The 12142-nt window shown below is 38.7% G+C and overlaps 1 protein-coding gene across 3 annotated transcripts; it reads right to left on the bottom strand.

The window, feature by feature from the left end:
• Positions 1-486: 486 nt before the first annotated feature.
• Positions 487-11573, bottom strand: LOC132631257 (uncharacterized). Of its 3 annotated transcripts, XM_060346855.1 has the most exons (12): positions 11144-11565; positions 10182-10266; positions 3995-4125; positions 3802-3904; positions 3597-3611; positions 3028-3173; positions 2691-2886; positions 2548-2622; positions 2211-2327; positions 1829-1873; positions 1579-1677; positions 487-1046 (listed from the first exon to the last, which is right to left on the bottom strand). In XM_060346855.1, exons 1-12 carry the CDS (start codon positions 11434-11436, stop codon positions 996-998), a joined length of 1356 nt encoding a protein of 451 aa, XP_060202838.1. In that variant the 5' UTR covers positions 11437-11565; the 3' UTR covers positions 487-995. The 3 variants fall into 3 exon arrangements, with proteins under 3 accessions (XP_060202838.1, XP_060202839.1, XP_060202840.1); XM_060346856.1 differs by lacking the exons at positions 487-1046; positions 1579-1677 and having other exon boundaries at positions 1829-1941; positions 11144-11573; XM_060346857.1 differs by lacking the exons at positions 487-1046; positions 1579-1677 and having other exon boundaries at positions 1829-1938; positions 11144-11573.
• Positions 11574-12142: the final 569 nt, after the last annotated feature.

The raw sequence follows: 12142 nt of genomic DNA, 5'->3' as shown, positions 1-12142 counted from the left end.
TATTTTAGTGTCAAGAAATTCTTGATTGAAAAGTTAAATCTAGAGAAGTAGTACTATAAAATATTGCTTCATGGACCAGACAAATAAATTCATAAATTGTTTTATCCGTCACTATGAATAAATTAAAAAAAAAAAAGGTTTCTTTGATACCAAAAAAAGAAACTTTATAAAATCCTACCATCAATTTACGTTCATGATAAAAATATGAGAGAAAAAGAATAAAATGAATGTTAGATACAATCTGATACTGATCATTAAACCATAACTCATAAAGATAATTTTTGTGCATAATTTAATATATACAATAATTTGTTTCTGTGTTTGTTATTGACGGGTCGAGTTAAATTAACTAGTATTCATAATGCATTGAATGGAGATAAGTCCTTCTACTTGTCACGTGTCACCATCTCTTGAACATAAAGCTACCCTGTTGATTCACGAGGAACTTTTTTTTTTTTGGACTTAAAATAATAACAACAATCATCCTAGAGTAATCAACTTCACGTTAGTATGGTCAATTTCATATATCATGTGCCCTTGTAGTTCATTATAGAACTATGCAAGAAAAACATGTCAAAGAGAAGAGACTTGTAACTCAAAACCATCTTCAAGTCTCAATCTCTGTTCATGATTAATTTAGCCTACACTACAGGAAGTTAAAAATGCTAATCAACACCAAGAAAAATGAGCTTTCCCAACAATTGTAGCACCATTGCTGATAGCGAAAAAGGCACAAAACTATACTGAGAAAATAACATGTGCATAGCTAGTGTACACTGGCAATCGATTGAGAAAAACACATGTTAATCGTTTGAAGATCGTCCGGATGAATGCCAAGATCCATTGGGGCCATTGAACATGCTAGTATCCGTCTCTATGTTTGGCATGAAGAGAATCTTCAACAATGAACTGCCTAGATCTTAACTGTTATGTTCCGAGTGGTAAAAACTCTCGAGCAAAGGTAACTCCAATCTTCAATCAGATCAGCCTCCCTATTACTTTGCAACCGCATCTGGCTCAAGTACCTTCTGTGAATCAACAAATACCTGCAGCATGATGCAGAATAAAATTCTATGCACTTATTCCATAACACAATGTTAAAACAAAAAGGGTAAACGAAAACAGTAATACAAGATTATGGTATAAGAAGACATCCAACATTTTCTATGCTTTTTCGAACGTGTATATGACGAAAGATGAAAAAATTTCAGTCTTTTCCAGTCAATGGATTCAGAGTCCTGTGCATGTATCCAGTGAGTTCCGTTTTGAGGCTGCTGTTTTTGGAGTGTTAAAAGGAGCACGAATAGTAAAGGATGTCGGCCATCTCATACTCAGGATTTTAGGAGCACTAGTTACCAGCACACAAAATGTTCTTTTCAACACCATGTGGCATGAGAATATACAGAAGTCTGGATCTATACTGAAGGTAGGTCAACAATTAAACCAAAGAAAATGTGCGGACAATCATGTCTTAGAAGGGCACTACCACATTCGACGATAAGAAAAGTTGTAACAGAAAGGGAATGAAATTGAAGAGAAGCATTGTCCTCCATAACTGTTCTGTGAGCTGAAACTCACCTCCAACTCCAGCAAAGAATCATATGTTTTCTTCTCACGCGTGTCAAACACTGTAATGCCTGTGATTTTCTGTACCCCGTGCTTCACAGCAATCAGGTTCTACATGGGGAAGTGCACCAAAAATCAATTTTTATAATGCAAGGAAACAACTGAATGATCAAATAAACGACTGAAAGATATATCCGTTTAAAACTATACACTAGCATTTGAGTTATCCATTTTACAAGATTAAATAGAAGATTATCCTCACCAACTCGAATTCGGAAGAGCTAAATGCTTCCAACTGTGCCAAATGCTGTACCCACAGAGAAGTTTAGAATAGACAAGAAAAAGATGCAGATGTAATCATACGCCCAACAACTGCTAAAGAGAAACAGAAAAGCTGAAATTAGACTCGTAGATGAAGTAGAAATTCTGATAGAGAATTGAACTTGCACATCAGACTCAAAGTGCACAATTAACGTTATGACACAGCCACAATGCTGAGCATGAGAGTCCGACTATTAGAAAAAGAATAAAATGCATGCACCAAACAAGAACTTCAACAAAAAGAAGGGAATTTCATTAGATCATCAAATGTGAGAAAGGATAAAGCTATTCAGGATAGCGTAGAAGCCATTTCAGTGTCTCACCATTGTTAGAAGACCATTAACCATGATAGCCTTCTCATCAAGTGAGTCACTTTGTGACACCCAAATTTCAAAAGGACCCAGCACCCTGTCTGTCTGGTTTGCGAGATTCAGACGTACCTACAAAGGTGCCCACAAAGACATCCAGATTCATGACAGACCAATTACAAGAAGAACACGGAAAAGGAGCAAAAGCAATTTAAATGAACAAACTGTCTCACCCATTCCACAGATAAAAGGACTCTCGTAATAATCCCAAAAACACTAGTTTTAAACAGGAGTCAACGCATTGCGTAAGGATCATGCACTATTGTTAGTGGTTATATAAACTCAGTCTTACCACGAAAGGTTTCTCCAGCATGATAGTCGACGACACTTCCACCGCTTGTAGCTCAATGTCTTTATGAGCAATGGGCTGCAAGGTGAGGAAAAAGTAACTTAGGAGTGCATCAAAACGTCATTATTAGAAAGCATTTCACTTACACTTCCGAAAATTTGTTGTGTCTGAAGGCGTCCAGGTTCACCCAAATTTGTACGCCAAGTTATCTGGAGTTTGCCCAAGACATTACTTCCCTCCACCTTCAGCAGTGGAGAGCCATCTGATGATAACCTCAATTGGTAGAGGAAATTATGGACCCCACCCCCAGATCTTAAAAGAACAGGGGGCTTAAATACATCACTGGCAGATAAAAATAGATCAGCCAAGTTTAGTCAAGGGAGCAAAGGTGAACGCTAACACCAACTGGGGAACATATCAAAACTTTAAACCAAAATAAAGCTGCAATTCCCATGGTACAAGAGAAAATATCTATCAGTCAACCTCATTGGTTGTTTGCCCTCTGGATGGTGATCAACACCTCTTAGTACTGTAGCATTCCAATGCTGAGCCGGCTCGAAATCAACTTGGTCCATATAGAGATTAGATTTTGTATGATTCTCTATGCTAGCCTCCAAAAAAGTGGTTTCCTGGGATAGAAAAAGAGTTTAGTGTCATTAAGACGAAAAGTATTAGAAATGCAGAAGCTGATACGCTGCTTCTGGTAAATGATTCTCAAGAGTCAAGATGGTTTGCAATACTAAAATCAAACGCAATCTCACATTATCCTATTAGCCACAAAAAGCTGCCAAAATGAGTTGAAATAACAGATATTCCGTATAAGCAAATTACATCTAGTGGTGGCAATATATTGCAGATTTTCCAAAGTGGGAAGAATGATGAAGTATGCTGAACATTATCAAAAATTGGCCTGAATAACACATCCCAACCAATGAAATTGAAATAATGAGTGCAAAAACTGACTTGTCTTGACCCATTTTCTTTAAAATTTCGACAGGCCAGTATGAATGCAAGATCATGAACTTACACTCAATGAGCTTGAACCAACCTACCTTAACAACGCGGACCTGCAGAAACAAACAAGCAGTTATTATCTTGAAAAGTACGAGCAGACTTGAGAAATAATAAAGAAAGCAAATATGAAATATATTAAAAGAGCAGCAAATATAGTAAGAACTGCTCCTAATACATTGAAATTAAAGCATATATAATCCTGTCACATTAACCATGCAAACAACTTGGGTTTTTGTGATGTACCTTTGTTCTAACAGAGAGTGGATTCGCAACCATAAATTTGAAATATTGTGGAAGATATTTCCGCTCACCATCATTGTCACTATAAAGAGCAGTGCAGACCAACCTAGAAAGTGAAGCAATTGTAGAAGTAAACTATCATATTGTTAGAAAGTAGTGACATCAACACGACCACCAATTTTATGATGAATCTTACGTGTGTGCACCAAGTTCTTTCACATCATGTTCCACAATGAAGTCATATCTCCCTCCAGCACGTATTGATTCAACAGGTGATTTAGAAGTATCTAAAAGAAGTATCCGCTGCCTCTCTGTTTGGATTTCTGCCTGTAGAAAATTAAATATCACTTCTATAAAGCAGTTGTTAGAGTCAAGGATTCCAATTCAAAAAGGTAAGAGAGTGTCTAGCTACAAGACCGATATATGAAAAATAAGATCCTAGTATTAACTAATGGATGGTCTTGGTCATGGTCACTACCCAGTGTAATCCCACAATAGTGGGGTCTGGAGAGGGTAAGATGTACGCAGCCTTACCCCTACCTAGGTAGGGAGGCTGTTTCCGATTGACCCTCGGCAACCCTCCTCCTTTATCCGGGCTTGGGACCGGCAATGTGAGCGAGCTCACACAGGCGGAGTTTATTAACTAATGGATCAAAAAAGAAAATCCCAGTATTAACTTGACTCACAATCCGAGATGTTTGAGATCTAAATTCTCCAGGCAAATCTTATCTCACCTTTTTGACTAAACAATTCCTAAGCTTTACATATTCACCTGACAACTACCTACACCTATCAAAGCTTTATGCCTAGATACACAGTACCAAAATGGTATGAAAGAGTTGTTTTTTTGTCTTGTGATAGAAAATCCATGTGACAATTTTAGTTGGATGATTTCTATTACTTGGAGCCAAAGGATGATTTACTTGGAGCCAAAGAATGCATTGCTTGGAGCCAAAGACGTGGAGGAGAATTGAAATGCCATGTAGCACACTTGGAGCCCAAGTCATTTTATGCCTATAAAATGAGAGGCAATTCTTCTTTGTTCATCATCCCAAAAATCATACAATCCATTGTAGTGAGTAGAGAGTTGAGAGAGCAATTCTCTTAAGTGTAATTGGGAAATCTCCCCTTCCTTTGTTAATAATAGAAAAAGACAACTGTTCTCTGGTGGACGTAGGATCATTTTGATCCGAACCACGTTAAATCTTGTGTTCTTTCTTTTACGTTTCCGCTAACAACTGGTATCAGAGCGTTAGGAATATTTGAAGATCCTAGGAGTTCGAACAAGCAAAGATGAGTTCCATGAAGTTTGAAATCGATAGATTCAGTGGACGCAACAACTTCAATATCTGGAAGATCCAGATGATGGCGTTACTGCGGAGGGAAGGTTCAATCCATGCTATTGACGGAAAGTATCCCGATGGTACATCAGCTTCCGACAAGGAGAAGATTGAAGGAGATGCATTGAGTGTAACCCAACCGTCCCTTGCACCTAATGTGCTTTGTGAAGTGAGTACAAGTACCGAAGAGACGGCCAAGCAGTTATGGGACAAGCTACAAGGGCTTTACCAGGACCGATCGGTGACAACAAGGTTGTTGTTACAACAGCGTCTTCACACATTTAAGATGGGGTCAGGTACTTCGTTACAAGATCATTTAGATGCGTTCAATAAACTTGTCATGGACTTACAGATTGCAGGAATTAAAAAGGACGAGGAGACGCTTGCATGTGCTTTGCTATTTTCATTGACTTCAGGATATCGTGATATCGAGAATTTAATGATGTATAGCAAGGAGCCTATCAACCTTGAGCAAGTGCGGCAAGCACTTAACTCTAGTGATGTGAGGAGGCATTTTGAAGGAGACAGAGATAATCAGGCACGTGGGCTCTTTGTGAGAGGCCGGACTAGCCAACAGGAAAGGAGCAAATCAAAGTCTCCTGTGAACAAGAAAAATGCAGATTGTTGGGGCTACGGCAAGAAGGGGCACTTTGAACGAGATTGCCCAACGTCAAAGTCCAAGGAAAAGGCAAGTGCATCCACAATTGAACAGGTACATGATTCTGATAATGATTATGTGCTTACAACATCAAACAATAATGGAAGTTATGGAAACAAATGGGTGTTAGACTCAGCTTGTACTCTGCATATGACGTTCCGAAAAGACTGGTTTAGTAGCTATGAGAAAAGTGGAGGAACCGTAGTAATGGGCAATAATGCAACTTGTGCAATATTTGGCAGTTCGGGTTCGCTGCCATGATGGAGCCGTGAGGACTATTACACAAGTCCGTCATGTTCCTGATCTGAAGAAGAATTTGATCTCCCTGGGCACTCTGGATGAACAAGGCTACAAGTACATGAGTGAAGGAGAAACTATGAAGGTGACTAAAGGTTCTTTAGTCATGCTGAAAGGCAAGCTGGAGGATGGCCTTTACACATTGGCAAGAAGCACTATTGTTGGCTCTGCAAATGCATCTACAGTGCAGTTATCTAATGATGACAAGGCAAGATTATGGCACATGAGATTGGGTCATATGAGCGCACGTGGACTAGAGATGTTGAGCAACCGTAACCTTTTGAAAGGTGAGAAGATCAGCACACTTGAATTTTGTGAGCACTGCATTCTAGGGAAGCAGAAGAAGGTCAGCTTCAGCACTGGCAAGCACAAGACCGGAAAGAGGTATCTTCTTACTTTTATTGATGATTTCTCACGAAAGGTTTGGGTGCGTTTTTTGAAGGCAAAAAGTGATGTTTTTGAAGCATTTAAAGAGTGGAAGATTTTGGTGGAAAATCAAATGGAGCGAAAAATCAAGTATCTTCGCACAGATAATGGCTTGGAGTTTTGCAGCTAAAAGTTTAATGATTTCTGCAAGGTTCATGGGATCTCAAGACATAAGACTGTTAGGCACACCCCATAGCAGAATGGAGTTGCCGAGAGAATGAACAGAACTCTTCTTGAAAAGGCTCATTGTATGCTCTTACAAGCCAAAATGTCCAGAGTATTTTGGGCTGAAGAAGTTCACACCGCTGCTCATATTGTCAATCGATCTCCAGCATCGGCGATTGACTTTAAGACTCCGAATGAGGTATGGTTAGGTGAACCCTCTAACTATTCATACTTATGAGTATTTGGGTGTACAGCTTATTATCATGTTAATGAAGGAAAGCTTGAACCAAGGGCTAAGAAGGCCATATTCGTAGGGTATGTGGATGGAGTAAAAGGGTACAAACTTTGATGTTTGTCTTTACTCAAATTTATAGTTAGTAGAGATGTCACCTTTGATGAATCCTCTATGCTTGATCCCCGTAAAGTTTCTGTGAAGTTTTCAAGAAACAAGAACAACGAGCAGGTGGAGCTTCCGGTGACCAAGGAAAAGGATCAAGAGACTCAGGTTAAAGATGAGTCAAAAGATGTAGATCTTGAAGAACTTGTTGTCAATGAACCATACACAATTGTGAAGGGAAGGGAGAAGAGGCAGATACGAAGACCGAAACGCCTTATAGATCAAGCAAACCTGATTGCATATGCGTTCGTAGCTGCAGAAGAAGAGATTAAGGATCTAGAGCCCTCCTCGTATGTTGAAGCAACTTCTTGCAAGGATGCTGCACAATGGTGGTTAGCCATGACGGAAGAGATGGAGTCTCTTCACAAGAATCAGACATGGGTCTTAGTGAAAAGGCAAAAGGGGAAGAGGACAGTTGGATGCAAATGGGTCTACAGAAAGAAAGAGGGAATTCCAGAAGTGGAAGATGCTAGGTTTAAGGCGAGATTGGTTGCAAAAGGTTTCAGTCAGAAGGAGGGAATTGACTACAATGAGATTTTCTCTCCGGTCGTGAAGCATAGCTCGATTCGCGTGCTACTAGCATTGGTTGCACAAGTTGACTTGGAGCTTCAACAACTTGATGTCAAAACTGCTTTCTTACATGGTGATCTAGAAGAGACAATCTATATGGATCAGCCTAAAGGTTTCCTAGCTGAGGGAAAAAAAGATCATGTATGCCAACTAAAGAAGTCTTTGTATGGTTTGAAGCAATCCCCTAGACAGTGGTTCAAAAGGTTTGATGCATTCATGACTACACATGAATTTCTCAAGGAGTGCATTCGATAGTTGTGTGTATCACAAGAAGATGTCTGGTAACTCAATGATTTATTTACTGTTGTATGTTGATGATATGCTTATTGCTGCTAACAACATTACAAAGATAAATGCTTTAAAGAAACTGTTAAGTAAGGAATTTGACATGAAGGATTTGGGAGCTGCAAAGAAAATTCTTGGTATGGAGATTTCAAGAGAAGACGGTGTTGTACATCTTTCTCAAAAGAGGTACATTGAAAGGGTTCTCGAGAGATTCAATATGCATACGTGCAAGCCTGTAAGTACACCGTTAGCTCCTCATTTTAAACTTTCAGAGTTACAAATGCCTCGGTCCGAAGATGAGGTGGAGCATATGTCAAAGGTTCCTTATGCCAGCGCAGTTGGTAGCATTATGTATGCTATGGTATGCACACGTCCAGATATTGCTCAATCTGTAAGTGTGGTAAGCGATACATGTTCAACCCAGGAAAGAGGCATTGGGAAGCTGTCAAGTGGATATTGAGATATCTCAAGGGAGCTTCTAATGTTGGTCTGACCTTTCAAAAAGGTGGTGGAGATATTTCAATTCTCAGTTATGTGGATTCTGACTATACAGGGGATCTTGATAGAAGGAGGTCCACAACTGGATACATCTTTACTCTTGTTGGCAGTGCCATTAATTGGAAATCGACTTTGCAGTCGATTGTCGCTTTGTCTACGACAGAAGCAGAATACATGGCAGCAGCGGAGGCGGCGAAAGAAGCTATCTGGTTGAAAGGTTTGGTGGCAGAATTGAGTTTGGTTCAGCAGGAATCAATCCTTAGATGTGATAGTCAGAGTGCTATTCATCTGATTAAAAATCAAAGATTTCATGAGCGCACTAAACACATTGATGTCAGAATTCATTTTATTCGAGATGTTGTTGAAGAGGGAACTATCAAGGTCGTGAAGGTTATCACAGATGATAACGCTGTAGACATGTTGACCAAGATAGTCCCGCTCGCTAAGTTTGCACATTGCAAGGACTTAGTGGGAGTACGCATCAACTGATACAACTCCGAGAGAACAATTGTTAGGTGGAGGTGGTATGTTCAACAATGGTTTGATTCTTCTTGTACCTTACAACGAGGTTGCCCAGTGAGCTTAGAAGTTTTGGCCGGAGTTGTTCATACGCATGCTCGTGACACAAACCAAGGTGGAGATTGAAAGAGTTGTTTTTTTGTCTTGTGATAGAAAATCCATGTGACAATTTTAGTTGGATGATTTCTATTACTTGGAGCCAAAGGATGATTTACTTGGAGCCAAAGAATACATTGCTTGGAGCCAAAGACGTGGAGGAGAATTGAAATGCCATGTAGCACACTTGGAGCCCAAGTCATTTTATGCCTATAAAATGAGAGGCAATTCTTCTTTGTTCATCATCCCAAAAATCATACAATCCATTGTAGTGAGTAGAGAGTTGAGAGAGCAATTCTCTTAAGTGTAATTGGGAAATCTCCCCTTCCTTTGTTAATAATAGAAAAAGACAACTGTTCTCTGGTGGACGTAGGATCATTTTGATCCGAACCACGTTAAATCTTGTGTTCTTTCTTTTACGTTTCCGCTTACATGGTACTAAGAGAAACTGAAGCTTCATAAGTGATGCTTAAGAGACATTTCAATGTTCCTACACTCACACATAGACTCAATTCTGAGCATTGAGCTAATTCATTTTCTTCAGTGTAAGATACATTTGGAACAGACTTTCCAAATATATGAAAGTTTAATTAGCGGCTTTTGATAAGTAGCTTAGTTTAGCCACAAATGATCAATACACGAGCATGAAGGCCACGCATATACAAAATGCAAAAGCATGTTTCTTCTATATATCTACTCCGCCAAGAATGTCCTCTATGAGTGCACATTTGTAAATATGCGAATGTGACACTAAGACCAGAATATTGTGATGACACTGCTGTTCTTCATTTACTACTTTTCCCATGAAATTTTCTACACGAGAAGCACACCCTTCTTGAAGACGATTCACTAAGTAGAAAACGCTACTCCCATTTGGTTATATTTGTGAATTTTTAACAGCTGGTTTTATTTATGTACTAAAAACTCAAATGGGCTAAACCAAGCTAAGACCTTTTTTAATCTTCATTTAAGACTTGTGAAAAACAGGAATTCAGCCCTGCCACCTGACAAATTTTATGCCCGCAGTTGAAGTAGTAAGAATCTTGCTTATCAACAGGTTGAATATATTCATAGCATCTCTAGCACTATTTACAGTAGCTCCTTATAGTAATCGACTAAGCAAGAAAATCACCTTGATGGTAACATCTCTAACTTCAAAACTGGAGCTGTTATTTATGCTTATATAACTGCAGAACGTCTCTCCCAAATATATCGCCCTGCAAGATCATAAATAGAAAAAGGGGGGAAACAACAACTAATCACCAACAGGTCCAACATATGAGCAGTGATCACACGTCACTCATCATCTCCTGCTCTAATATGTGTATAGAAATTTAAACAAAAATCTTAAATAACATACACTCCATTTCATAACAGATATCATAGTACAGGACCAAACCATTCCAATCTTATTGCAATTTGAACATATACTCCAGTTCAAAAAGAATAACAAATATCATATTAGAGAGCTGAAATATGAACATCAATTCTTTCAAATTCTAAAAATAAATGTCCACATCTAAAAACTGCATAAGTAGCATTATAGTCTATAAGTGACAAATTTGTAACTAAAAATATTTAAATATACAACAATGACAACATACCCTAGTAATTCCACAAGTGGGGTCTGGGGAGGGTGATGTGTACATAGACCTTACCCCTACCTGCAGAGAGGCTGTTTTCCGGAACTTTTTTTTTTCACTTTTTCCAAAAATTAGTATTCGGCCATGAAAATTCCAAATACAAAACTTCACTTCTTTCTCAACCAAAACAAGTACATTTCAATAAAAAAAAACTACTATTTGCAAAAACTATAACCAAACACAACTCCAACTCCAAAATTCCAAAAAAATAGTGAATAAGTTTTTGGTTTTCATAGCCAAACGCCTACTTAGATAGAGCCAGTATCAAATGAATTCGAATAAAAAAAGGGCAGCCCGGTGCACTAAGCTCCCGCTATGCGCGGGGTCCGGGGAAGGGCCGGACCACCCGTGATCTCCTGATCACATGGCAGCAACTTTACCAGTTACGTCAAGGCTCCCCTTCAAATGAATGAAAAAAAAAACGTATGAGTAGCAAATGAAGCTAACTAACCCAAAGGACTGAGGAAGAAGGAGTAGGCCAGGCAGACCAAGAGAATCCGACGTATGCTGAAGAAGGTATCTATTCCTATAAGACAGATCCGACGGATCAACCGAAGTACTTCCAGCATCAACAAGGAGTCGAGGGAGATGAGTAGCAGCGACAGGATCATCGAAGAGGTCTTCCCCGAATAAGAGATCGGAAGGATCGAATCGAAGCGGAGTTTCCACGTGGAGAGAAGGACGGCAAAGTCTCATTACCCGGAAGGCTAGAGAATGTGGACCTTGTGTACTGCTCATCTTCATTGTTACTCTTAATTTCGCTGCTTCTTTTCTCTCTCCGTTGTTCCAATAGATCAAATGATGGAAAGGGAGAAGAAAATGACAGAAATGATCCCTTATGTTTGAGTTTAGGTTCAAAATGGTAGTGCTTTTAATATGTATTAAACAGATTTTGATACTTTAAATTAACCAAAAGTCTCATATTTGATACTTTAAATTTATCAAAATATTTGACGGAAACTATGAAAAGAAAGAAAATTAACTGGGAATTTATATTTAGAGGTATAATTTTTTTGATATTTGTTATTTTTTAATTTATTTCTAGAGTTTGATGAAGCTTTTCGAGGTGTAATTTCAGTTATTTTTTATATTTTTTGTTTTTAGTGTAATTTTTTGTGTTGCATATTTAAAATTTAATAGAATTTTCTTGGTTTTATTGGTAAATCTTTTTTTGCCAATGTTTTCGTCTAATCTAAAAATTATTAAATATTTGACGGGAACTAAAATTATAACTTTTAGCAAACTTAAAGGACTAAAAATTGTTTAATACAATAATTAAGGATCCGACGGATCAACCGACGTACTTCCAGCATTCACGGTGGAGATGAGTAGCGACGACAGGATCATCGAAGAGGTCTTCGCCGACTAAGAGATCAGAAGGATTGAATCGGCGGAGTTTCCACGTGGAGAGAAGGACGACAAACTCTCATTACCCGGAAGGCCAGAGAAT

The sequence above is a fragment of the Lycium barbarum genome, chromosome 1, assembly GCF_019175385.1.
Source record: "Lycium barbarum isolate Lr01 chromosome 1, ASM1917538v2, whole genome shotgun sequence".
Taxonomy (NCBI): domain Eukaryota; kingdom Viridiplantae; phylum Streptophyta; class Magnoliopsida; order Solanales; family Solanaceae; genus Lycium; species Lycium barbarum.
This window is presented reverse-complemented; position numbering and strand designations above follow the sequence as displayed.